This window comes from Galeopterus variegatus, unplaced genomic scaffold (genome assembly GCF_000696425.1).
Source record: "Galeopterus variegatus unplaced genomic scaffold, G_variegatus-3.0.2 Scaffold1136, whole genome shotgun sequence".
Taxonomy (NCBI): Eukaryota; Metazoa; Chordata; class Mammalia; order Dermoptera; family Cynocephalidae; genus Galeopterus; species Galeopterus variegatus.
In genome coordinates, this window is record NW_007727247.1 from 97,772 (window position 1) to 125,658 (window position 27,887).

The 27,887-nt window shown below is 49.4% G+C and overlaps 1 protein-coding gene across 3 annotated transcripts in view; it reads right to left on the bottom strand.

Annotated features, from left to right (window-relative positions):
- Positions 1 to 9,151: 9,151 nt before the first annotated feature.
- Positions 9,152 to 27,887, bottom strand: part of TCF7 (transcription factor 7 (T-cell specific, HMG-box)) — a 31,822-nt gene continuing 13,086 nt past the window's right edge. Inside the window, exons 2-9 of one of the 3 annotated variants that reach the window (XM_008575112.1) lie at positions 19,019 to 19,130; positions 18,087 to 18,177; positions 14,811 to 14,930; positions 14,160 to 14,322; positions 13,941 to 14,048; positions 13,441 to 13,489; positions 12,200 to 12,272; positions 9,152 to 10,852 (exon numbers count right to left, since the gene is read on the bottom strand). In XM_008575112.1, coding sequence (XP_008573334.1) covers positions 10,555 to 10,852; positions 12,200 to 12,272; positions 13,441 to 13,489; positions 13,941 to 14,048; positions 14,160 to 14,322; positions 14,811 to 14,930; positions 18,087 to 18,177; positions 19,019 to 19,130 — 1,014 coding nt within the window. In that variant the 3' untranslated portion in view covers positions 9,152 to 10,554. Of the gene's footprint in view, positions 10,876 to 12,199; positions 12,273 to 13,440; positions 13,490 to 13,940; positions 14,049 to 14,159; positions 14,323 to 14,810; positions 14,931 to 18,086; positions 18,178 to 19,018; positions 19,131 to 27,887 lie in introns of all 3 variants that reach the window. The other 2 variants (XM_008575110.1, XM_008575111.1) reach the window with 2 other exon arrangements.

Sequence of the window (27,887 nt, forward strand, 5' to 3'; positions counted from 1 at the left end):
AATAAAAGTAAGTTATATAGTAGGTAGTAAACAGTTTGCTTTTGTAGGCTTAAATGTGTCTCTTCACTTAATAGTAAATGGGCTAAATTTGTGTACTGTATGTTTAGCTTGAAAAGACTTTTAGACAGTTCATATCCTAGCTCTTTGGAAGCTGCAGACAAAACCATAGGGTACTGATAAGCTTCTGTCTCTTCTAATTGTTATTTCTATGGTTAACCGGGGCCAGTGCTTCAGTTTTTTGCTTTTGTTTTTTCCCCCCATTTTAATTTAATTTAATTTTTTTGGCAGCTGGCCAGTATGGGGATTTGAACCCTTGACCTTGGTGTTGCAAGGCTATGTGTGATCTAACCAACTGAGCTAGCTGGCCAGCCCTACATTTTTATTTTAATTATTTTTTTCTTTGTACATGTTTATGTGTTACAATTTGTCGTTTCAGTACATGCATGTATTGTGTAATGATCTACTCAGGATTGATAGCATATCTATCACCTCAACATTTATCATTTTGTTGTGGTTATAACATTCAAGATCCTCTTTTCTGGCTGTCTTGACATATATAATACAGTATTATTAGCTGTTGTCCGTAGGGCACCACAATTTATTCTTCCCATCTGACTGCAACTTTGTAACTTTGTACCAGTCTACCCACCTTTCCCCGGCCCCTCTTCCCTCACTCCCTCCCTTTCCCTGCTTCTGGTAATCACTATTCTACTCTATTTCTCTTTTTAACTTATTTTTCTTAATTGGCCCAGGATAATTGTATATGTTTAGGGAGTACAGTATGATATTTGGGTACATTCATACTGTATGCAATGATCATATCAGGGCACTTAATATATCCATCACCTCAAACATTTGTCACTTCTTTGTGTTAGGAACATTCGACATCATCGTGACTAGCTATTCAAAGACACAGTACTTTATTGTTAACTGTAGTCCCCCTATATTACTATAGTACCCTAGTTCCCATTCTTCTATTTCTCTAATACTTTATATTCACTGACCACCTCCTCCCCCATCCCATCCTTCCCCTTCCTCCTCCTTCCAACCACCACCAGTCTCTAGTTACCACTATTCTACTCTTCTATGAGATCAACTTTTTTAGCTTCCACATATGAGTGAGAATGTGGTATTTCTCTCTGTGCCTGACTTATTTCACTTGATTTCACCATGCTCAGCCATGTTGCTGAAAATGGCAGAATTTTTTTTTTAATGGCTGAGTAGTATTCCATTGTATATGTGTATCGCATTTTCTTTATCCAATCATCCATTGAAGGACATTAGATTGGTTCCAACTCTTGGCTACTGTGAGGAGGCACAACAGTGCTTCAGTTCCTAACACAAAACTGCACTGCCATTGTTTCCAGCTTGCCCCCTACAATAGAATGATGTTTTTTTGATGACTTGAGATGGCTCACAAATTTTGTGTTGTACTTTTTTCCTTTCTTCTTTGTGCTCCTTTTTTTCTCCTTTCTTTTCCTGTTAACATCATCTGTTTTCACTTGCGATCTTATTGTATTCTCTTCACATTTACTGGGAGCTGTTCTAGTCCACATTATGACTTCACAGTAGTTTGCCTTTAATTCACCTCTCATTTGTCCCAGATGAACTTTATGTAAGTCCCATATGTCATATCACATAATTCCCATTTGTTGTTTGTACCAGAGACAAACTAACAGTGTGTGGGTCAAATCCAGCCTATTGCCTGTTTTTGCAGTCTTTGAACTAAAAATGGTTTTTACATTTTAAAGGGTTGTTTAAAAAATGTGTGTTTGTGTGCGTGCATGCGTGTGTGTGTGTGTGAGTGTGTGTGTGTAAGTAGACTGTATTTGACCAAAAGGCTTAAAATATTTACTGGTATGTTACAGAAAAAGTTTGCTGACAATCCCTTTGACCACTCCTAGATCCCTGATTCCCTTTACTTTTGGGATATAAGCTTGTTTTTTCATTTGTCCTGGTTTTAGTGGAGAAGGTAGCAGAGTCCAGTCCTAGCTGGAGTGTCTCATCTGCCAGTTCCTGCTATAATGATGAACTCCTACAAAAAAGTTACCAATCTTAGACCGGTTCCCGCTCACTGGCTGAGTGAGGCGCGGGAGCAACACCAAGGGTTGCGATCCCGTTGCCGGTCCCCGGTCCGGTACGGGGGCAACACTGAGGGTTGCGATCCGTTGCCGGACACGGAAAAAAGACAAAAAAAAAAAAAAAAAGTTACCAATCTTAAGTATCCTTAGCAGTATCATGACAAACACAAATTTTCACTGAAGGTCTAGGATTACTAGCATATGCCATGTTTAATTTGTAAAGGAAGGATCAGCTTCTAGGAAACAGGAGCCTATTATTATTAGCTCTTGGTCTGTATAACATGCAAGAGTTGTTAAAATTACAGGAGTAAGTAACATGGCTACCCATATTTAAAGGATACTGGGACCTTTCAGAAAGACTGAGTGGACAATGTAGTAGTTTAAATTTTTGTTGTCTTCTTGACTTTTTGTAGACTATGGCCCTAATCTTTAAACAAACAAAAAATACTGATAATCTTAAAGGCTTATGTTAATAGAGGTCAGACAATCATCCAAAATAGGCCATTTGTGGCCATTGTGTACTCAAATAAATCATAGGTATGGTGCTAAGAAACCTTTTTCAAGCTGGCTGCAACATTCTTTTCCAGCCCTTTTCCCTGTTCCCTGCTATATGCTCATTATTCCTTTAATATGTTTACCAAGAGTTTTCCAGGCTCTCACCTGGAGTGAGTGGCCCTTTCCCATTATCCATAGCAATCAAATCTCAGTCTTCAAAAGTACACTCACTCCTACCTACCCTCTTACTTCTCATCTCCTCTCACCTGGAGTGAGTGGCCCTTTCCCATTATCCATAGCAATCAAATCTCAGTCTTCAAAGGTACACTCACTCCTACCTACCCTCTTACTTCTCATCTCTTCTAAAGTAATATTGTGGCATGAAGTCTCACCTTGAGGCTAGAGTCCTGCCTTTGCCTCTTTGTGTCTGCATGGCCATGGGCAAACTGGAAACAGTAGCTACCATGGTTTCACAGGTCTAGTACAGTCTGCTTTGTACTAGTTGTTCCAGTCCTTAATTAGAGGCCACTTGACTGCAGTACTCAACTTGTATTTTAGCACACTGCTCGATGAATTGTTATATAAGGAACATAAGTGAAAGATCCTTGTGAAATGCAGGTATCAGGCATAATGAAAACAAGAGCACGCCTGGTTGGAGTGCAGTGCTGATAACACCAAGGTCAAGGGTTTAGATCACTATACCAGCCAGCCACCAAAAAAAAAACCAAAACAAAGAAGAGCAGATGTAGTGTGTGAGAAGGGAGAACTGGTGATAGCCTTGTTTGGAAAGGGGTTACTGATGATGAATTATAAAGACTTTCTCTAATTACGGTATACATAGGAGAGGGAAGGAAACCCTTCTTCATAACCTCAGGGCTTAGGAAGTGCTCTCTATTTCCCCAGGAAAGAGAATGAGAGGAAGAATGTGTTTGGCAGTCTTGGGCAATTGCCAACTAGGAGTGAAGAACATCTGTCTGTTTCTTCTGTACACAGGGAAAACGCATAGCTGCTACCTGCAGTGTGGTGCTTTTAGTGACTCTTGACAATCCTTTGTCTTCTCAGCTTTTCATTGACTGACTTTCGTCATCTGTAAAATCTAAAAGTAAACCAAATCCTTCCTGAATGTTAGCTTATTACTTTCTCCCTAGCATTGTCACAGGCTAAGGAATGTGTCCCCTCAAATTTTAGTAATAATTTTTTTTGGCAGGTGGCTGGTAGAGGGATCCAAACCCTTGACTGTTATAACACCACATGCTAACCAATTGAACTAACTAGCCACCCCTCAAATTCTAGTAATTCTTACTTGTAGAAGCAAGTTATCTCTTGAAGTGCTGTTGTACCAAAGATTCACAAAAGTATCTCTTTAAGTTGAAGCTCCCTACATGTGGCATTATAGATGTGACTTGTTTATTCTACAACTGTCTGGATACATCAGCTCTTGGAATTAAGCAAGATCTATATTTTGACTTGGTGGATTTATTGGTAACCATAGCCCTGTAGCAAGTCATCGTAGTAATACCTATCTTTTTCTTGAACTAGCCTGCGGAGGAAGGAGAATAACAGTGACTCATTATGGGCACGTGACTTAAGGCAGGCAGATATTCCAAACCACATGATTTTTCAGTTTACTTAAAAATTGGCCAATCCTGTGGTCTATTTTCTGATCCCAACATCAAAAGAATTTGTTTCTTTTTTGGTGACTCTCTGGTACTGGGATACTGAACCCTTGACCTTGGTGTTAAAAAGAAATTTTTAATTAAAAAAAAAATTTTTTTTTGGCAGCTGGCCAGTATAGATATCAAACCCTGGACTTGGTGTTGTCAGCACCATGCTCTACCCAACTGAGCTAACCAGCCAGCCGAGAAATTTTTAATTCTTAAATTGTAAAATTTTTAATTTTAAAAAATTTATAATTTAAAAAAGTTAACTTTTCAATTTAAAAAAATTTTTAGATTAAATTTTTAAAAATTTTAAATGTCTAATTTTTAAATTCTTATTTTATTTTTCTTTTAAAAGATGACTGGTAAGGGGATCTTAACCCTTGACTTTGTGTTGTCAGCACCACACTCTCCCAAGTAAGCCAACTGGCCATCCCTATATAGGGATCCGAACCCGTGGCCTTGGTGTTATCAGCACCGCACTCTCCCAAGTGAGCCACAGGCCGGCCCTAAATTCTTTCTAATTTTAAAAAGAAATTTTAATTTTAAGTTGCCTAGGCTCTCAATAAGGCATTTTGGGAATGTGCAGTAGTTTCTGCCGGGAAAGAGCAAACCTCTTGCTCTGAGCACCCTTTATACATGGCCATCAGAATCTTACTCATCTTTGGAAGCTTAACTTTTGATTGCCACCACTTACATTTGAAGATCTTTTTGATTTTTTTCTAAAGCTTGGTATACATTCAGGTGAGAAGGAATCAACCAAGTAAATGTTCCCCCTTCAAAGTTGTTGCAGCATTTAAAAATAAAATCTTCGGGCTGGCCCGGTGGCACACTGGAGAGTGCGCCGCTTGGGAGTGCAGCAGCGCTCCCGCTGAGGGTTCGGATCCCATGTGGAGACCGGTTCCCGCTCACTGGCTGAGCGCGGTGTGGGCGCAACACTGAGGGTTGCGATCCCGTTGCCGGTCAGTAAAAAAAAGACAAAAAGGGAAAAAATAAATAAATAGATAAATAAAATCTTCAATTATCTGGATTTGTGTGAATAACTGATTTATAGCTAGGAAAGTAGTTGAGAATAAGGGAGTAGGTGGCAAGTGAATGGAAAGCCTATGAAATGGTTGAATCCCTAAAGTGTAGCTTTGGGCTTCTTCTTTGTAGGAAGTGTAACACATGGTTGCTGGAAGGGGATGAGGAACTCTACTAAAAATGTTCCTAGACAGAATAAGATTAATGAGCAAATGGGAGATAAAGGTATGGAAGGATGATAAAGGATGGAGAGATTCCGTGAAGAGCAACTAATTTGGTTTCAGAAGTTAAGTTGGATTTGGTTGGGGGGAAAGGGATACCACAGTTAGAGGGAAAGCAGTGCTCAGTCTGGAACTAGCAGCAGAAGGTTGGGTGTCAGTCCACTTCCCTGAGAGTATAGACTAGAAAGGGAAATTGGGGCCAGATTGGTGACAGTACTTCGGTGAAATGTCACCAGAGTATTCATCAGACCCACATCAGGCAAGGCAGTTTTTGAACTAAATGTTCTCTTTGTATTGATCTAAACCAGTCTTCGGTATGTTAGGGGTTTTACAACTAGAGTCTTGATGACTTTTTCTTATTTACTGTTATTAAAAATTACTACCTCCGATGGCAAAGAGAATGAATTAACTGGTGTGCATCTCAAGATGAAGTATGGTATAAGACGTAGTTTAGAACATGTCCCTTGGTCCAAGATTGAGCTGTCTGTACACGTAAGCAGGGTCAGGGGTATTCTGTTCTTCCTGCTGAGCTGTCAGTGGAGATGAGCATTGTTGGTGGCATAAAGATGTTGAAGGTATTCTTGTTTGATAGATTTCCAATGTGGGACTTAGTTTGACTGATAATTTGTTAATTCATGAATGACATATTTGTATGTCATTACTTGCCTGCAGTGTTACGCACCGTTGGCTACATCTGGTCTGTGTGCCAGTACTGAGAGGCACTTTGTGGGAGGAATGTAGCTGCTTACAGCAGTGTCTATCTGCTTCCACATCTGTTGTTCTCCTGACCTTCTGACACCTCTCAACTTTAAATTTTCAGGAAGCATTTACTGAGCATCTAGCCAGCCTCTGCTTTTACTTTGATGATCATCTTGTTTCATAAAAGTGCTCTCATTTTCAATACCTCCCACCTGTTTGGTGAAAATTCATATTTGTCCCGAGTGTCCCATTATACAACCTCTAACTCTTACTTGCTACAAATACTTTGCAGAATTTTCTGTCCCAGGAGGCATACTAAAAGGGGTAGAGCTGTACTCTGAGGAAACTATTCAAGAGGATTTCCAGAGTGGACTTTTTTTTGGTAGAACCTAGCTCTTTCTCTTCTCTTCTATTTCTTCCCCTCTGCTGCCTGACATTGACTGCACATGCCTGAAAGAACAAGGCTTCAGATAAAAGAATGAGAGGACACCTGAATGAAAAAGGAATCCAGAGCCCCTAGTGAACATGAAGTGTCAGCTGGGACTGATAACTGTCTCCCATATAATTCACAGCTGCTGTCTCATTTTCAGAAGTGAACCATCCCTTACCTTGTATTGCTAGTGACCTAAATTGTGAGGATTGCTAAGGATAGGATGGTCTTACTCCCAGGACAGTTTGTCCTTTCCAGTTAACTCTGTGCCTGATCACTATGCTGTCTTATAATAGCTTGAAAATCCTTCCTGACCTGAGCTAGGTTTTTATTCTGTGGGACTGAGTATGGGACCATCCTCACCATCTACTCTGTTTTAAAACTCCCTGCCATTTGAGTAGTGAAGTTGGGGCTTTTCTCAGATGCCTACTGCCAGTTTTGGACAAGTAGACCAGTAAAGGTCTGTTAGTCATGAGAGAGCTCAGGAGCCTGAATTAAGGGGGATTTGAGATATGGAACAAGATGATCACAGTAGTTGGAATTGGAGGAGTTAATACAACATAGGAACCAGGGTCTACTTGGAGGGGTAGCTCTGTTTCACAGTCCTTCAGAGCCCTGAAGAGCTTTAAGAAAGCTGTAAAGAGATCTGAGAGAGTGTCATGCTAAAGCAGCCTTTCTAACCGCAAAGAAAAGCCAGTTATAGTTTTGGGTTTTATAGTCTACTTTGATGCACAGGCCTGGCAATTAGAAGTTTAACATGGCCTTGTTACACTTGCCTGTTCTGTGTTTGCTTTCCTAGAAACGGATGCAGGAGCTAATTTTCTTTCTTCCTCTCTAGAACAGAATGTAAAGAACCATTCTGCTTCCCTCTACTTGTGGCTTTCCTTTTTATTGTACATTGAACAGAGCTAGGCAGCAGTGCTTCTGAATCAGCTTGGAGCTCCACAGCCCAAAGGAGCTTGAGAAAATGGAGCCCTTCAAAAGATAGTTATAGTTTGAAGAGAGTCTTGCCACAGAGCTTCATATAAAAGGGTAAAACACCTTCAAATTGGGAGACATGGGAAAGCCCTGCTACTGCGCTAGGGCTCAGTCCTTACCATATCCACTGAGCACAGGATGTGGAGCAGCTGCAGCAGGGGAGGGGGTCAAGATCTATATTTCAGGCAAGTCACGAGTGCCAAGATCTATATTTCAAGTGAGTTGCAAGTCTATCAGATGTCTGGGAATGTGTAAGGGAGGCTAAGGTCTCTTGTCCTATGATGTTTCAGAATGCAGGGTTGCTTCTTGGCTGGCAGTGAGGGGGGATTGGTATATTTAAATTGAATTTGGGCTGCAATCTTAAGTCACCCTGTGGCCTCATGGGAATGTGACAGAGGATTTGTTTCCTTTTTGAAGTCATTTTTTTTTTTTTTTTCAAGGCTTGTCTGATTTTAACGAAGTTGCCAATGTCCCCACCCCCACCCTGTCTACCCTCATATACACAAAAGGTATATTGTTCATGTACCTGGTATATTCTAATGAGACACCAAATCAGATGCAGCAACCCAGTCTTGCATAAGCTTTGGTTAGAATGTAGTTTTTGAAACAACCAGGCCAGTAGCCAGAGTGGAATTCTTCAAAATGGGACAGCTGTCTAGAGAATGGTCTCCTTTTAGCACCCTTTCAGAAAGAAGTTTGGGATTACAACTTCCAGTGGCCTATTTTAGATAGACACTACTCTGGAAGATGACTTTATTTAGAAATATTTTTAAACATAAAATCCAAAAATATAACTCAATGAAAATTACAATGCATGATGGTGGCCCAGTGCCTGTCCCTTGTGAAAAAATTCTTGCCCAACATTTGTTATCTAATGATTGACCTATTGAGGTGGTTTTATGACAACTTTTACATTCGTGATAGGTCGCAGGAAATTAGCAGTATACTCTAAGGTGGTGGAAACTGCCATGTAAAAAGTAGACTGTAGATTTATCAAACTTCAGAGGTGTTGTACGAAAATAAGAAAAATGCTTCAAGTGCCTTAACAGAGCCTTTGGGAAGAAAGGGTGCTATTAAGATATCCTTTTTAGGATTTTATGATACCAGGTTTTAAAAGACCCTTTGTTCTTGCTTTCCTTGAAATAGGATCTGCAGTTGTGGAGTGTTTGTTTTCACATTCTGCCCTCAGAGGAAAATGGAGCCTAGTGGTCATACACACCTATTTCAGGTTGGATTGTCTTTTCAGGGTCTCTGGATGGCAGTTTCCAACTCATTTATTCTCATGAGCACTGGAGAGAAGGCTGGCCTGCATCAGTTGTGGAGTCAGAGGATTGGGGGATTAAGAACAAGGCTTGGAATGGGAGCTTATACCTAGCATGAGCCCAGCTCTCTGGGGTGGGGCAGAGCCCAAAATCCTTTAGGGGAGATAAAGGTAACCTCTGGCTTCTGTAGGTTGGAAGTCTTAGAAATGTGTACCATAATAGGGAATAAATCCCAAGTTTCTTGATTGCAGAGAAGAAAAGGGAGTATCATGCTGTTACTGAAACAACTTATTCTTAGGGTCAGTCTTTGAAAAACAAACCCAGTAAAAAGTATCTTTATTCTTTAAAACATTTTTTTGTGATGATGCATTAACAATACAAAAATATTTCGAACACTAGTCCTTTTTTCTCGAAACTTTTTGCAAGGCTACACTAGAATACATGATCTTTGGATTCTGAGAAACCAGTAGCTAAAGTAGGAACTAAAGGCTTTTGAGGGATGTGAGTACATGGACAGCCCTTTTTCTTTGGATTCAGGCTATGTACAGTGAGGAGGCAGAAACAAAGTTAAATTAAAAAAAGACTTGTTTTTCAAGGCTCAGGGTTGAAGCTGGCTCAAAAATGGGTCAGAGTAGACTGGTGAAAATCCAGTGTCCACCACTAGAGGTTTTCCCTCTGGGCTCCTTGCTTTTGTTGCAGTGGTCCTCCTTCCTGCAGCTCCATATGGAAACTGAAGCTAGCCTGGTTTGAATGCTGGAAGATAGGGTCTGGCTGTCATTAGGTTTTGGATTTGCCCTCTCACAGCTGCCCAAGAGCTGACTAGACTGACATGGTGACCTGGAAATGGAACTGTGAAAAAGGCTCTCTGAATAGGGAGGGATCCGCAACAGACTTGGACCATGACTTCTTTGGACTGTTGGCTGCAGCTGCTAGTGACAGGCCTGGGGCCTTGATATCAAGGCTTTTTTAGGTTAGTGAGTTTCTCAGGAAACATGTCCAAGTAATTTGGACTAGAGCCAGATACGCCCACCACCCACACTTGCCTGATAGGGTAGTGTCAAGTTATTTCTGTTGCCTAGGTTGACAGGCCTAAACTTAATCTAGTCCATTCCCTCCTTTTCTTGCAAGCTCCTGAGAACATGGTAAGAGGCTTCCTCTGGTCCAGCTTATGAGTGGCAGCTGGTTTGCTGTAAACAGAGCTTCTCCATTCCTTTAAGAGAAGCATTGTCATCTTGAGCTTTGTGGTTGTGATTATGCTCACATGTTGTTTGATAAACCAGCTCATTCTTGGTCCATGAAGAAGTGTCTGTTATGGGGAGAGTGTGGCAGTGGGGGACAGGGGAGGCAAGGGTAGACAAGGTAGCTGGGCTCAGTCCAGCCCATCTGTGCCCTATAACAGAAAAGCAAGAGCAGCAGGAGCATTGGGATAGCAAGACAGATAAAAAGAATAGAGGCAGGCTGCCATAGGCACAGGGATGCCTTAATGAGGTGACACATCAACACAGATTCTTATTCCCACCACTTGGCGCAGTTTGAATTGATGGCCTCAGGTTTAGGCAGAAGTTGTGCTGACTCTGAAATCCTTAGGGTCTGGACCCTGAGAAGGAGTTAACAGGGCCTCTGGCCAGTCTCCATGTGATTTGGGCCACTGTCACTTCCTCTTGTCAGGGAGTGGGTCCCTGGAGGAGGCCAGGTGTCCTGTGCATGCTAGGCCGCCTGTGTCTGAGATTCCTGTTGCTGTACCTGTGTACTCTGCAGGATGCTGCAGGGGGCCTGTGGGGGCCCAGGGGCTGGGAGGCTGAGAGCAGCGGAGAGACCTGGGGATGTAGGTGCTGGCTCCGCAGGGCTAGCAAGCAGTTCTGTGGGGAAGTGGGGCAGCAGAAAGTATGAGGGTGAGTCCTGGGGAGCTGGGCACCCAGGGCAGCCTAGAGCACTGTCATCGGAAGGAACGGGGCTGGGGCAGCGGCCTTCTCCGGGTAAGTACCGAATGCATTTCTTTTTCCTCCTAGGAATAGTGAAGAGAGTTATCTGTAAACAGAGGGTGAATTCATAGTCATACACCACAACCAAAAAATGCTGTCCTTGCACAGGCCTGGCTACCACCTGTCCTCTCTCCCCATGACTTGGGTGATATAACCTGTGTCCTCAGACCTGAATCTGCACTGAAACTCTGCTGGGCCTGGTCCAGACCTAGGACAAGTGCAGTTCCCAGAACAGCCACAAGGTGGCACAGGGACCTTTTGTAGCTAGGCCTGTGGATGCCATCTTCTAGTCTGGGCCTTTGAGCTTCTGCTTCATATGTGTTCCTGGGGCTCAGATCTACATTAAGGCAAGGGACGGCAATGCCTGTGGCTTCTTGACTAAGCAATCCCAGTCCTCAAGACTGGGCTCAGGGAAGAAGAAATGGACAGTGACTTCTTGTCTATTACCATCCTGGAGTTCTCTGGGACACAATTTGTACATGAGTAGCACAGAATGGATGGAATAGGATCTCCTCTGAGGACAGGGTTGTTTCCCATTGTGCATGCATACTTGGGTGCATGTGCATGTGTACACCCCACCCCCCCAATTCCTTCTTGCCCTTGAACAGGGAACATGGTAGGCATACTGAGGGGCCATTCCTTAAAGCCAGTGACTTTACTGCCTGGAGTACCCTCAGCTTTGGCCCTGCCAGGCCTGGCTTGAACCTAAATGAGGCAACTTTAAACCACTGGGTGGATAAACCTTTTCACAGCCACAAGTATTTCTCTTTTGTATGGTGAAACACACAGGCTTGGTGCCACAGGGCCCTTTGGCTAAGACAGCCCAAGAGTACCTCTGCTCCTCTCCCCCAACCTCTCCACCCCTCTGGTCTCAGTAGTTGCAAGATAGCAAGTCACATGGCAGCCTGGCCACAAGGTTATTCAGGTGGTTCTCTACTGTCATCACCTTGTTTTTCTCAGATTTAAGGTCTCAAGATGGTACAGGCAGGGATCCTAACTTGAGGAAGAATTGACGGAACCTTTGAGGCCTGGGAGCAGGGGCTCCAGCCACCTGAGTGGTATGTGAGAGATTTGTCTGCTGAGGACCTGCTAGGCCTGGCTGGCACCAGAGCCACCTTCTTGAGTCTGCCTTTCCTTTCCTTCTAGAACATTCTCTCACTCTCCACTCCTCTTTCCACCTAGACCCAAGTGATCATCTTCACAAGCTGTGTTCAGCGTTCACTCCCATTAAGAGATGTGGGTTCCCCAATATTCTGGGTATGCTAGGGGGCTGAGGGGCCAAAGGAGAGGTCTGCAAGCCCAGCAGAACATGTGCAGAATCAGGGAAGCAGCTTGAAGCAAAGGGAGAATAGTGGTGGGGACGAACCCACCTGCACGGACCACACCAATCCGTCTGCTGGTTGAGGCCAAAGCGAGCACGGCATTTCTTAGGCGAGCCAGGGTCTGCTCACAGCCATAACAGAGGGGCAGAGCAGGGCAGAGGGCGAGCAGGCAGGCAGCAGGGCAGAACAGGGCCCAGAAAGAAGAGGTAACATCAGTGTTAGCCAGTTACAGACACCCCACAGCCCCCATAGGCAGAGTGGGCCTCTCCATGGCACAGCCAGCCCCAGTGGGTACCCTAGGCCCAGAGCAAGGTATCAGGAAAGGTGGGCACCCAGCTGGGCAGTAGAGGCAGTGGGAGGAATGGTGGGGTGGGCAGGTCCTCTCAGGCTGGCTCCTCTCTGTGGCTTATAGGGCCCCTTGCAGCATGGAGATTGCAGAAGAACCCAGGGGGTTTCATGGGGATCTAGCCTCTTCTGCCTTAGGGCTGCCCACCTCTTCCCAACTCCCTGCCCATTTTATCCAGTTTTTTCTTTTTTTCATTCTGCCTGACCCGTATGCCCTCAAGGGCTCAAGCTAAGGCTAGTTTATACCTATTCTACACACTACCAGATGGAAAGACGGGCCCATTTCTTACCTCAGAGAAAGGGCTGGGGACTCTGCCCTGTCCCAGTCCTAGCCAATGTGAAAGTCATGGATGTAGAGTCTGAATTATCAGAGTTGGGGGAAGGAATTCACTCACAAGAAGGAGGCCTATAGCAGTATGTGAGCTCCCTGGGTCCTCTACACAGAGCACTTGGTACTGCCATGGGAAATGGGGGTGGGTGGTAGTGGTGATGACAGAGACATTGCCAGGCACCATCCAGCAGGCTGTGTGACTACTAGGCCTAGGTATGGGGCCTGGCTCAGCCTCCACCTGGACAACCCACTCCCTATCTCAGCAGAACTAGACAAGATGCATTGTTTGGGTTAAGCATCAAACCATACAGTCAGTTCCTAACTAGCTTCTCTAGTAGAGGTTAGCTGTGAGCAGTGCTACCAACTGAGGTGGGATTGGCCAGGGGAACACACCACCTGCTACAAGAATTGGCTTCAACTGGTCTTCCCTGGGACTTAGTATAGCTGTTCCTTGCATGGGGATTTGACTTGTGACATGCAGGCCTTGTTTTCAGAGGGCCCAGGCTCAAAAGGTTCCTGGATTACTGTGCCCCTCCCTCTGGGCCAGAGCAGGGCTGCTTTTGAAATAGGAGCATGGAGAGGAGCCTCCACTACTGCTGAGCCTCCATCTCACCTGTGGTGGATTCTTGGTGCTTTTCCCTTGACCTCCTCTTCTTCTTTCCCTGCAGGGAACAAAAAGAGGGATGCTCAGATCTGGGAGGTTGATGCTGGGATATCTGCTGCCTGATGCCTAGCCTGGCTGCCCCTGGGATTCTGGGCATATAGGCCCTTCCTACCTTGGGGCTATGGAGTTTCTTGACTGCAGTCTCGCTAGGCTTCCATGGGGTGCATTTAGGGGTGTCTCCTCCTCCTAATCTGGTCTCCAATTTGAATGGAGGGAGGTGACTTCCAGGCCCCTTCTACCCATGTGGTCCAATCAGATATTAGGCAACAACCCCATGCGTGAGTGCACTCTTAGAGTGGAGAAAAGGATGTGGGCAGTTCCCCTGGCTTGGCCTCTTCTGAGTTAGCCATGGTAGGCTAGTTGTGCCTTCCCAGCTGAGATTGTAGCCTGGGGCATGGTATTGCAAAGGTTCCCCTACCCGCCTCTGCTATGTGTCACTGGCCACTCACGTAGTTGTCCCGTGCCGACCAGCCTGGGTATAGTTGCATGTGCAGCTGCCTCTCCTTGCGGGCCAACTCGTAATACTTGGCCTGTTCTTCCCGCGACAGCGCATGCCACTGCAACAGGGAAGGGGGGCATATTAGTGTGCGTCAGGGAGTCAGCAGGCTATACCCAGGGTGAAGGTGGCCAGGGATCATCCCTGCCAGCCCACCTGCCCATGGTCTCACCCTGCGGCCCAGGATCTGGTTGATGGCAGCACTCTCTTTGAGTGTGCACTCTGCGATGACCTTGGCTCTCATCTCCTTCATGTACAGCATGAAGGCATTGAGGGGCTTCTTGATGGTTGGCTTCTTGGCCTCCTTCTCTGCCTTGGACTCGGCCTGTGTCTTTCTGAGGGGCACATATCCAGATAGCTCAGGAGCCCCCCCAGTGCCCACTGGAAGCCACCACCCTTCTCTAGTGTGGGTCCAGTGTGAGCATAAATGTATGATACCAGGGTTTTATAAATAGAATCTTTAGCTGCCCCAAAATGAGTGAGCAGAGCTAAGTAACTTCCTTACAGGAATACTACAGCCAAGTGGTAAAAGCATGTGTAAGGACTTCTCAGCCCCGCCCCTCTTGGCACAAACAAAATCCTTGTTTCCCATCCCACCTACCCCCTCCTGTTTCTGAGGATCAAAAAATGTAGTGGTCAGTAGCCAGAGCCACAAGACAGCTTGGCTAGGGGCCTACTGGCAGGGTTGGAGCTGCCAGGCATCAGGCGGTGGGCTTGGTAGAAGGCTTGTGTGTCCTGACTGATGAACAGTTCTGTTCACCTGCCCATCCCACACTTTCTTGCCCCCCGCTTCTGCCCCTCAGTCGCATGTCTTTTCACTCACAGGCTGCGGTCATAGGGCTGCAGCTCCTGCTTCCCTGAGGGGGGCACAATGGCTGGGTGGGGGATGGCTGCAGGGTGACCAGGTACACTGGAGCCTAGCATCAAGGATGGGTGGGTAAACCTGGAGGCAGAAGGAGAGTTAACACTGAGCTAGGAATTATGGGCCAGACCTTTGGACATGCACAGAGGACCCGGCACAGTACATGAGGACACAAATACACAGAGGTACATACAAATACCTGCTCCCAACACATTACACAGACACACTGCAAAAATCTACATATATGCCATTGAGGTAGTTACAAAATAAGTCCCAAAAAGCTTTTGAATCTGTCTTCTCCTTACTCCTGCCCCCACCAACCCAGCCTCAGGAGCCTGTGGCTACTCTGTGGACCTTCTCACTTTCCTGCTTGACCCCTCCAGGCCTCTCTCCACACAAGTTAGAGAGACCTTTTAAAAACACCTAATGCTCCTGGCCTGCTCCTGATAAAATTCCCCCACTACCTGTAGAATAAAACCCAGGCTCCTCCGTGCAGCCTGCATAGGCCTGCATATGGGCATCCCTGCTGAAATTTCTAGCCCCTTTTCTACTCCCCTGCTTCCCATCACTCCCCACCCCAAGCCAGCCCCAACTGCTACTGTTTCCTTTTTCCCCCTCTCTCAGGAGATGTCACCCTTTCCATGAAGCTCTCCCTGATCCATCAGGCCTGGTTAGGGTCCCTTAGGGCTTCCCCATCACCCAGCTGACCCATTCAGCTGCTGGTGTTGTGTCTATACCTTCCATCTTGGGCTGTGAGCACCAGTAGGGCTGGAAATGTCTGTCAAATTCCTTGCTGTTGCATATGTAGCACTAGGTCTGTTACTGAGGGAGTGAGCTAAGGGAAGAGAGATGCACACACACCTCACACTTCACTTTCTATTCTGTGGACACTATTCTGCCCCTTGCTGCTTGCACGGGTATGGGATCCCTGAGCACGCAGCCCCTAAAATGCCAAAGTTTGGGGACACCTTTATGTAAAAGGTTCTGCCTCAGCGTGGACAGAGCTCAGGGAGAGTCCTCCTGAGCTGCCCTTCCCCCAGTAGGGATGCAGAACAGAGGTGAGTGCATGCACATCGCACACAGGCTGAGCCACATGAGCATACACTGTCCTGACTGCTCTGTGGTGCTCTGCTACACAATGTGGCCTGGGCTGAGGCCTCTTGCACTCCTACTAGCTTTGCTCTCAGGTGCAGGGCAGCAGAGGGCTGTAGAATGACAGACGGACAGATGGACAAATGACTAACACAGGGCAAGCACTGGCCTGGGCATGGCCTTGTGTGGGCACTGAAGCCTGGGCAACAGGAAGCAGAAGGCTGGCTTGGCTGCTGGGTAGGGGACTCACCTGGGGTAGGGGGCGCCAGGGGCTGCAGTGGGGGCAGGGAAGTGCTGCCTATATCCGCAGGAAGGGGACAGGGGGTAGAGAGGAGGGCTGGGCCTGTGGTTGGGAGAGATAGCTGTTAGCAGTCTGGCTGCTGGCCAGACAAGGGGAAAGACTCCCCTACGTTGCTCAGCCTGACCTATGGTGTAAGACAGATGGGCCTCTGCTGGGACCACTCCAGTGTGTTTCAAGCATCTGCCACCAGGGGGCAACTTGTGCTGCACCTATTTCCCGCTATGTGTTTGCACTGGTGCTTAAGGGATGGAAATGACCATCTTCTCCTGGGGCTCTGTTTAGCAGGCCCCCGGGCCCATCCAGCCTGCCTCCTAAATTTCCTTAGCAATACAGAGTGGATACCTGTCCTAGGCCCTTTGTACCCACTGTTGATGCTGTCTGTATTGCTCTTCTACACCACTTTGCGTGCTTCAACTCCTGTTTATCTTTCTGATCTTGCTTGGCTAAGTGACCCTTTCTCCCAAAAGCTCTAAGATCCCAAGCTGGATGATGCACCCCTCTGGGCTCCTACAGTCCCCGATCAAAAAGCACTGCTAACAATGCCCTGTAACGTCTTGCTTCTTGCCTGGATGGCCCACTAGGTAGACTGGGTTCTGAGAAGGCAGGGACTTAAGGATCGTTCAGCTTAAGTAGTGCTTTGCTAGTGCCCTGAACCCTGCCTGGCACACAGCAGGGCTCAGTGCAGAGAGGGCTAAAATACCCTCACTTCTCTCCTGGCAGCCAAGTGCTACCTGGTGGGAGCCAAGAGCATAGGGCTCCCCCTCCACTGTGCCTGAAGTTGCCTCAGAAGAGCCTTGATGGACAAGTATCTCCTCAAGGCTCAAGTCTTTCAGTCTTTGGAGCTTCTGGCCTAGGGGAGGCTTTTGAGAGGCTGGCCCAGAGATTTGCTTCCAGGAACCCTGGCCTGGACCAGTCAGGCAGGGCTCTGAACACTCTCATCCCACTTTGATCCTGGGGGTACTCATGGGGGTAGTCCTGATTTGTATTCAGAACAGACCTTTGTCCAAGAAAAATCTGGAAATAGAGGAGTGTGCTAAACATGGATAAAGGGCAAGTGGGCCCCAGGTTGGGCCTCTGGCTGCCCTACCTTACTGAGAAGCCAAGCTTTCCTGCTGTTGGGTGACTGCCCTAGTCCTGAAAAGCTAGAGACCTGCCCAGGTCACACTGTGGTTGATGAGTAAAGGGCCAACTAGCCTGCCAAAGCCCAATTCCAGCTGAGGACAGGCCCTTTGGCCCACAGTCAGGCCTACTGACTTGGGGGTCCAGGCTGTCTTTTCCTGGCCCAGGCTTATAGACCCTCCACACAGGCTGGTCAGGCAGGCACCACAGGGGAAAGAAAACACCCTGTCGATCAAGCAGCTCAGCCAGGGAAGGGACCAACTGGCAGCAGGCATGGAGGCCAGCAGGAAGTATCACCCTGCCACCAGGAAGCTGAGGAGCAGCATGCTGTCACCTCATTGCTCAGGCCTACCTTTGCTTCCTCACATACTTATATGACTCTGGAGGTCACTGAGCAGGCCATAGTTCTCCCATCCAAGGGGACCAGGAGACCAAGTCTCTTAGACATTCAGGGAGAGTTCAGCTGTGATAGGGCAGGGCCAGAAGCCAGCTACCCTGCCTCCCCAAAGAGAGTATGTCAAGCCACCTGGGGAATGTTTACAGGCCAGGAGGCCACAAGGACCCCTAGCTCAGAGCCAGGTTGGGATAAAGTTTCTGGTCAGCTCCTGGTATCTACAGTGCTGGCAGCAGGGTGCTCAGCATGGAAGGATAGAGGAGGAAAATGGAAAGGCAGGTACTAATCCAACCAGTGCATGGTGCCCCTTTCCCACTAGGCCCACACTCACCAGCTCACAGTGTGGGGGAGCTGTCCCATGCTGCCTGAGGTCAGAGAGTAGAAGCCAGAGAGGTCAGGGGTCTGCAGAGGTCTGTGAGCTCCTGCAGTGAAGAGGGGCCAAGTAAGTGGGCTAGACTGACCTGGGGACCACTGTAGCAGTTACAGCATCTTAGAGCCTCCTACAAGGACCTTTAAGGTCCCACCTCCTTTTGCTGGAAGACTAGATATAAATTGATTTGTTCAGAACTATCCCAGTCTGATAATAGTGCATGGGACAGGCAAGGGAACCACAGGCCAAGGGGCTGGGTGACTTGCCTAAGGACACCAATTAGCCAGTAGGCAGAGTTGGAGGCACTCGGGTGGGAGGCCAGGCTTCACCACTCTCTGATCCACGGCTGGTCTGCAATTAGGACCTCTCTGATGGAGGCTCTGGCCTGGCCTTCTGGGCAAGAAGCAGGCCCCCTGGTCTAGGAGAGCCTGGCCTGGAGAGCCAGGGCTCCACCCGCCCCCCAGGATTGAGTCAGCTGGTTTCCCACAGCAGCCAATGGCGGATTTCAGAATGACTTTGCCTTAGACTGAGGTGAATCAGCCATCACAACCACCACTTTCCATTTTCTTACTGGGGGAGGGAAAGGCTACAAGAATTACAGTTATCAGCAATGCACAGATGCTTGCTCCCATACTGGCACTGGGGGTCACCCACAGATTTAGGCTCCTACCTCAACCTGAATCCTTCAGATTTTTTCCTGGTACCACCTCCTCCAGCCCTCTGCTGTCCTCAGATCTCCCAGTCCCTCTTTCTGGCATTTTCTTTGGGTCCTCGGTTTGCACAGCCCCAGGTTCACAAGTTGCAAAATGGGCCCAGTTACGTAGTCTCAGAAGCCAGGGATTTGGCTCTCAGGCTCTGGTCTCACTGGGTCCCTCCCCATCCCAGGCCCGTACCTTGTTTCTGGCTGATGTCCGCAGGTGCAGGTGTGGGGTGTGGGCTGCTGAAATGTTCGTAGAGAGGAGAGAGTTGGGGGATGCCATGGGGGGGCTGACTGGCCTTGTTGTGCTGAAAAGTGAGAAGGAGAGTGGGTAATTTAGGGAGTCCTAAGGGAGAAAGGCACAGGAGTTGGGGGTGTGCATACAGGCAGGGGCCCAATAAGCTGTGTGCAGGCAGCCCAGCTGTCAGAGAAAAGTGGTGGTGGTTAAAACCACAGGCCTCAGGGAGGGGGGCACCATATAAGGCACCCTATGTCCAGTGGGCCTGCCCTCCTGCCCACAGGTCCCTCAGACTTTGCCCAAACAGTCCTACCTCCCAGAGAGCCTCTCATTCTTTCTGGGCACTCAGTTCTAGGAGGTGCATCTCCCCTGTCCAGGAAACCCTTCCTGGCTTTGCAGTCTCAAAGATCCCCCCATTTCTCTGAGGTCCAACAGCCTGTCTGGGGGGCTACTCACAGCTTCCAGCCCCAGACAGAGGGTAATGGTCTGAGGACCTGCCCTACCCCAGGACAGCTTGGAGCTCTCTTTGCTCTTCCTCCAGCACCTAGGTTGGGGGTCCTGAGTCTCTGTCCCACCTCAGGCCTAACAGGATCTGCTGACACAGGGAAGGGCCCCCCTCAGTCCCCTAACCCATCCCCTGCACTTCCTGTTTCCTCAGCACCACAGGACTCTTACTTTTCACACTAGTCAGATGGCTCTGTGTTGTGAGATGACTCAGTCAGCTTGCTGGGAAGGAACCCAGCCACAGGGAGTCGCTGCCAGGGCCAAGGCCCAGCTCTGTATATCCTCTGTGTACGCCTGTGCCAGCCAGGGCCCTGGAGACATCATCCACAACTGAGGCTCAGCTTCCTACTCAGAAAAGTCCATCTGTAGGGATGCTGCTGGCAGGGAGCATTGATGAGTGATCTCTGACCCATGGCACAAAAGAAAGAGGGGACATCTTTGGGACAAGACAGTAATGAGAGGTTGTGGCCTGTGCTCCTTCCCACGTTGTTCTGTGGGTAAAATTCCCCACAAGGTGAATTAAATCCAGACTCATTAAGATCTTCCTCTCCTGGTAATGAATGGGGTTCATGATCCCTTCATCCCCAGGTCTCAGGAGGGTTAGCAAACCACATGGTGATAAGGCCTGGCACAGGTCCCTTGGCACTTGGCTATTGGGGTCCAGGACGAGGCTAGAGGAGGTTGGTTGGGTTTCAGTTTCACTGTAGTAGCCCAGGCATGAAGCTCCCAACTGGACACAGGCTGCCACAGCTCCCAGCAGCAGCCTTGGCCTGTGATAGTTCCTTGCATTCCTGCCTCCAGGCTACAAGCTACACCCTTCCCCTCAGGTTTTGGGGAAGGTGCTGACACTACCACTTGTCATCCCCTGCTCATCCTTCTGTCCACCAGGAGGCACCTTACACAACAGGGCTACCCAGGTTTCCTTCTGTCCTCAGGTAGACAGGAGTTGACATCCTAATTGGTGGCAGGTGGGGGAACGTGGAGAGGGCCATGTCAGCTGTCAGGTATGTGGATTCATGTAAAATCCTTCAGGTACTGAGTACCTGCCACATGCCAGCCACTATGCCAAGCACTTTGCAAGCCCAGTCTCATTCCCACCAGGGTACAAACAGACTGTCATTTCTCCCGTCTGTAAATCCTCCCCCAGCTACCAGCTCATGTCTTACTCCTCTTTTCAGAAACCTCAGCAGACTAATGTCCCCATTCACTGCCTCTGGTCCTCAGCTTGCATTCTCTCTTTAACCCAGCCAGTCTCTTGCCCCCTCCCTCCATCAGATAACTCTTGTCAAGGTACCCAGTGACTTCCAAAATCCTGAACTCAGTGGTCAATTCTTAGTCTTCACTTTACTCGACCTCTTGTCAGCATCAGACACAACTGATTTCTCCCTCCTCTTTGAAATAGTTTCTTCACTTGGCTTTCAGAATGCCACATTCACCTGAATTTCCTCCACCCTCATGGGGCACCCCTTCTTGGCTCTGTTTCTGGCTCCTCATCCTCTTCCTCTCATCCAGGCTTAAGGCTTTAAACATCTTCCTCTGATGACTCCCCGTTTCTATCTCCAGCCCCCACTTCTCCACTTCTAAGAACTTCACCAAATGCCTATTCAACTCTACTCAGAAGTCTAAGATGCCCTCTAAATTCAACATATCAAAGTCAGAACCTTTGACTTCCTGCCCGAAACCTTCCTGTCCATCATCCTCCTCAGTTAATGGCAACTACATCCTTGCAGTTGCTCAGACCAAAAAACCTCGGAATCATCCTGTCTCTTCTCTTTCTCTCACCCCCCACATCCAATTTGTCAGCAAATCCTAAGGCTGTATCTTCAAAATATATCTAGAATCCAGCCACATCTTCCTTCCTGCCTGTCTCTCACCATCAGTTCTCAGCTGGACGACTGCAGCAGCCTCCTCCCTGGACCCCTGCTTCTCTCCTGCCCCCTCGTCCAGTCCTCCATGCAGCAGCCACATAAATCAGATCATGTCAGTCCTCTGCCTAAAGTGTGGCCCTCAGTGTGTCTCCTTCTCTGGGGCCTACAAAGCTCTGTGTGATTAGACCCCAGCTTCTTCTACTGTCCTCCTTGCTTACGATGCCCAGGACTTCCCATGGGTGCTTCAGCCTCCAGCATCCTTCTCCATTTACTCATTGATAGTTTTTTAAGTGTGCCGTGATGTGAAGTAGGTTGGGAAGCCCAGCTCTAGGCCTGCTGACCTTTTCATTGACCTTTTCACTATAGGATCCTGGGCCAGTCTCGTCCCTTCTCTGGGCCTGAAGTTTATCCTTTTGTAAGATGGGGGTGAGAATATCAGTCATACCCACCTCACTGGCCACAGATGCAAAAATCCTGCTTTGTCCTACAGTTTTGGGGAGTGGGAACCCAGGGTCTATTAAAATAAATAGGAATTTTTTTGGAAACCCTGGGGGCCTTTTTATCCTAGACAGTGGTAGCCAGACAGCATCAATCCTGACCAGGCCTTGTGGCTGCTGGGGCAGGGATACTGAGCCTCAGGGCCCATTCCTTCAGGAACACTGGACCCTGGCAGAAAGCATTCCACGATTCACTGTCTATGGGCACAGATGTCTGGAGTCCCAGCCCAACAGGTGGGATAAACACCCTCCATAAATCCCTACAGAACCAGGGGGCTTTTGAGTCTAAGCTCTTTCTTCAGAGAAGGCCCTGCCATCCAGTCTTGGCTCTGGCTTTTCGTCGCTCAGAACTGACTATAGGCCTGGCTGGCAGAGTAGGCAGCTCTTACCCTGGAAAGCCTTAGGAGCAGAGCCCAGGGTCCAAGATGCCAGCTCTAGGAAGACAGTCCCAGAGTCTCCACTTGCCTGCAGTTGGGAGCTTCTACTCCAAGGCAGTGAGAGGGTGGCTCTACAGCAGGTTTCTCAGTAAACTACCCTCCCTGGGGAGGGCCAGCTTTGGACGGGAAGCCCTGGAGAGCCCTCCTGCCTGAGAAGGCCAGAGTTGGCCCTCTTTGGCCATGCTGGGCCTAGTTGAAGTCCAGCTTTACTACCTGAGCCCTAGGTTGCCGCACATCTCTGGCTGGGCCTAGGAAACCTCAGAGAGAATGAAGCTCAGCCTTAGCTGCTGGCCTGCTCTGTGTGCATGTGACAGGGACAATAGGGGGTGTGCCTAGTGGGCAGTGGGCCCATCCTGTCCACCAGCCTTCCCTGGGAACTGGGGAAAAGCCTCATTAAACAAGATTCTGCAGCCAAACCACAGGAGAAGTGCTGGGTAGGCAGGGTGGGGCAGAAAACCCACTGGTAGCTGGAGGCCCTGGGGTGGCCAGGGCTCTGGGGCAGGGCACTAGGGCCTGGCCGGTCCTTCCCACATTCACACAGGCTGCCTCTTAGCCTCACTCCCCAGCCCCTCCATGCCTGGTGGTGGTAGCCAGGGGGAACTGCCTGGCACAGGGCCCAGTGCCCCATGCCCCCCTCAGCTGGTGGAACGTCCCGCTCCAGGGCCTTAGCACAAGGCTGTCCCAGGGCCAGGCTGCCCAGACAACAGGCTGGGGTCGCCTGGGGCCTGGCATGTGTATGGGGAGCCCAGTGACTGAAGTTCCCCTTCTCTCCTCCCCCCTTCTTCATGATGACTGTGCCCAGCCCCGCAAGGAAAGGAGGCAGGCCTGGGTTGATTGTCCCCACCAGGCCCTGAGCACATCAACGGCACAACCTCATCTCTTTTACCTCTGAGGGCAGAGTACCAAGCACAGAGCTGGGTACACAGTAAGTGCTCAAAGCATGGTGAATGTACAAACGCATGAATGATAATAGCAGCCCGTACTCCTTGATCAGGCACCCCAGATCCCGGTCTCTGCCTTTGACTGAGCCCCTTCTGCCTCCCCCACCAGCCTGTGGCCCTCTTAGGGCTACCCTGAATGTCATCCCTTCTGTCCCTGCCAGTGCTTGTCCAGCCTCATGCTAGATGCCTGGTGACAGGGCTCACTTCCAGCAGAAGTGGCTCTTCCTGCTACTGCATTGCTCAGACTTCCCCACGCTTCCCCAAGGTGCTCCTCATCCATCTGAGATATTTTTGTTAGCCGGTGGCTAGAAATTCCTCACTCTGGTGCTCCAGCATGCCCTCCTCTTGTTCAGAAGGCTGGAGCCAGGAAGGGGGCCAGGGCAGGAGAAGGTGGAAATGGGGGACTCCTGAGGTAGGTCTCCTCAACTCTGAAGTTGAGCTTGTGCCCCCCAACCCCCCAGCTGGCCCCCCCACTTCCTGCAGGCCTAGGTGAAAAATAAACATAGTCGGCATTTTCTCTGCAGACCGCAGCGGTCTGCTCACAGGCTGTGTGCACGCTGAGAGCCCTTGTCACCGCCAGCAGAGAAACTCCCTCGCCTCTGACGGTTGACTCTGAAAACCCCCAAACGTTTGAGCCCCATAACACTTTCCCAGAGAAGAAAGTTGCCGTTTCCTCTGGCCTTAAGCCTGAGGATGTGGGGGAAGCATAGGAGGCCCTCCCAGGCGGGGGACTGTGCCAGGAGAAGCACCCCCCAATGTACCAGGATTCTCAGTTGATCACTATTGACATACATGTTCAATCCGTGTATTTACTGAGCTCCTACTATGTGCCACACAAAGAATTTTCTAGGCTGAGAGAACAGCATCTGCTAATAACAGCTGAATGTTTACCATGTGCCAGGCACAGTTCTGGGCACCTTACACAATTCAACCCAGACACTCCTAAAACAAACCTATAATACAGGTACGATTACTATCCCCATTTGACAGGTGAGGAAACTGAGGCACAAGGCCACACAGCTAGTAAGTGGCAGAGCTGGGATGCTACCCACTATACTGCAAAGCCCCTATGGTATTGTGGACAGAACAAGGGAAGACCAGAGGGAGGCTGTCCCAGTCTTAAACCTAGTCTTTCCCTTCTCCAGTCTAGCTGGTTAGGATTACCTGAGCCAGTGCTTCACTGACCCTAACAAATGCTCCAGCAGGTTCTGGGACACCTGGGATGAGAGCATTCCAGCCACACCTGCCTGCCTGCCTGCCAGGACCACTGGCACAGGGAGTCTGCCTGATGGTGATAGTGGACATGGCTCCCAAGGCTCGAGCCACATCTCCCACATTCACCATTGCACAGCCATAAACAGCCATGCCCAGCCTCCTCCTCTTCCACCCAGGCGCCCAGCTCTTCTCTGCCTTGGCGCCGTTACCCGCCCCTTCTTCCTTCCTCCCACACTTTCCATACGTACTCCTGCTCTTTGCTAGTCTGGCTCCTTCTCATCCTGACCTCAGTCTAAGGTCACCTCCATGGAAAGGCCTGTGACCTGGGTGGGGGTGCTGCCAGCCCCGCAGGCAGAGGTCTGCCTGGGGTCTCGGAGGGCAGTCTGCTTATTAGTCATCTCTGTCTCTCCAGGCTCTGAATTCAGCAGATGTTCACTAAAGACTTGTTGAATGAAGACCTCTAGAATTCCTCGTGCCCCCAGAGCCTCTCCATGCCCCCACCCATTCATCTGGCCCTCAGGCAAAAGGTGGTTCCACTGCCTGCTCCAGAGCTGGGGAGAGGCCCTTGGGGAAAAGCCCATGGAAGGAATGGCAGATCCATGCCTTGGCCTCATGCTCCTTCTCAGGCAGAGGTTGACTAGACAGAAAGGTAGGCCATTGCTGTGGTCATTGTTCTGCTTGCCAAGTGCACAGAGGTGAAACTGAGTAACATAAATGCCACATGGGACAACCCATTTGAGGCAGGCATTATATATCCTTACCATTTCACGCCTGTGGGAAACAAGGCTCAAGCCGGTGACAAAGTTGCCTACAGTCACACAGCCCTCCACCAGGTCAGTGCCAAGGCCGCTTTGTGGGTCCTAAGGTCTTCAGTGATTCCAGACAGCCACCGCGTCAGCTCCCCTCCTCTCACTCTGTGCTCCAGCCACTGGGGCTGCTGGCTCTGAGGGCTGTGCTGTTGCCTCTGCCTGAAGTGTTCTTCAACCACTTGGCTTGGCCAATTCCTGCTCATCATTCAGTCCGCACATAAGTGAGACTTCCTTCTTTCCTACCATCACCTCCCTGCTCCCCACTGCAGCACTGACCCTGCTACACCGTAGCTGCCTGTTTACTTGTCTGTCCTCCTGCCCTTTCTCTGGTATGGGATTGTGTCCTGCACTGTTTTTATTGAATAACTTTATAGTTGGGCCCTCTAAGTTGGGCTCTAGCAGTGTGGGTGGAAAGGGGGCCCAGTGTGAACCAGTGTTTAGGGAGAATGTGGCAACACTGGATAAAGCACCCTGGCTGGGGCTGGGCACAGGCTCACAACAGCACAAAGGTTAAGAGTCTGGGAGGAGCAGGGGCCACTACATGGAGTCAGGGGACATCCTACTAGGCACCTGTGACACTTTGATCTCCTTCTATTCCCCATCCCTTCCTACCTGCGATACTTTGGGAGTCAGAATGACCAGACAGTTAAAATCAGGGCTACCATTAGTTCATTTGGTATCTTTGTGCTAATTAGAAAAAGCACCTTCTTCTGGCCAGGGCACCTGGCTTGGGAAGCACAGTACAGGCTGGTTTCAGCCCCTTGGCCCAGCTGCCCCATACAACCCCAATGGTGGCTGTGCTCAAAAGGTCCCCTCCAGTTCTCACTTCTCTTCCCTGCATGGCTGGGAGCCAGGCTCATCAACCCCCAGCCAGGCTCCAGGAACTGGGCATCCACTCTGGCCCTGATCAGTTCCTGGGGGCTTCTCTCCCAGTACTGGGGCCCACCGCTCCTCCAGGCCTCTGTGTCTAAAGCTGGGGATCCTCCATCTATCACCAATGGTGCTTAAGTGCTGAGAAGGCTGGCCAGTTGCTGAGTGGGACATTCCCCGAGACCTGGGACCATGAGAATGAACTTCCCAGAAGGAGGTAGAACCCCAGAACTTACAAAGGGGACTCACTTGCATATTGACTGGGCCTTGATTGTGGGTCCCTGTCGACCCCGCCTCTGCAGATATATCCCAGCAGGGCCAAGGAGACCAGGTTGGAGGAGCCCTTGCTCATGCCATTTCATCCCCAGCCCCCGCTCTGGGCCCTGCTGCCCAGGACATGGTGCTCTCCAGAAGACGGCCCACAAGCTCCCTGCCCACAGCATGCCGGATGCCTTGTGCCAGACACCCACCACAGTGCACAGAGCCGTGGCTGCATGGCCAGCTGAGCTGGAAGGGCTTGAGGATGGCTGGACCACACCCTCCTAGACCAGGACGCTTCAGTCCCACCTGTCAGCACAAGGTTGTTCCCATGGTTGCACAGAGGCCTGCCAGGTGCGTGTGGCCAGTCCACCAACCGCCTGGCCTTGACATCAGATAACGAGACCTGCCACAACGGAGGTGAGGACTGGAGTCCCTGCACGCAGCCTTGGCAAACCACAGGCCTGCTCTAGGCCCAGCCCGGCCCTGAGGCACCCTCGGAGCTAGCACAGCTCCACTGAGCTGGGTGACCTGGCCCATGGCCTTCAGTGGTTTCTGTGCATTCGTTTACTTGCATTTTCCTTCCTCCCCTTTGAGGTGAACGCCCCTCAGGACAGGATGTTTTTAGAGGAAAATACAAGCTTCCGGGAGCTGCTGCAGCTGAGCTGCTAGTTGATGCTACTACTGACACATTGACACACCGTCTGGGGACTGTGTAGCAGCCCTGAAGCTGGGCACCCCCAGCCCAGGCAGTTACTCACTCAGCTCCACCCCAGTGTCAAGCAGCCCACCATGGACGGAGGCAGGCCAGGACACAACCTTATAGCTCAGCCTGTCTTTGGCTTGAGGGAAAGCAAGGCAAGGCTCTGGGAGAGAGGCATTTGAGGAGTTCAGAAGTTTTGTTTCCCTGGTGGCAAAGCCAAAAAATAGGCTTTACAGAAAAGGCAAGAAGAAAACACCAGAGGTGCAGATGCAGAGATGGCGGCCCCCATTAGTAACAGCCCACTGAGTGCCTAGCAGTCTGCAGAGGTCCACCCCCATCAGAATTCCCAGTTGTACCAATCTTTGTGCTGTGTGTGCAGATTTACGGATGAGGAAAGTGAAGCACACAGAGGTTAAATGACTTGCCCAAGGTCTCACAGCAAACAATGACAGATTGGATTTGAATCTAGCGCTTTGGGGTTCTGGGCTAGAGCTCTTCACCACTCAGAGACAGGTCTCACAGGCAGTGCTTTTGTTGGCAACACTCTGTCAAGAAACTTTCTTGAAACACACAGGGCCGAGCCCGTGGCGCACTCGGGGGAGTGCGGCACTGGGAGCGCAGCAGCACTCCCGCCATGGGTTCGGATCCTATATAGGGATGACTGGTGCGCTCACAGCGCTCACTGGCTGAGCACAGGGCGGCCGGTCTCAAAAAAGGACAAAAAA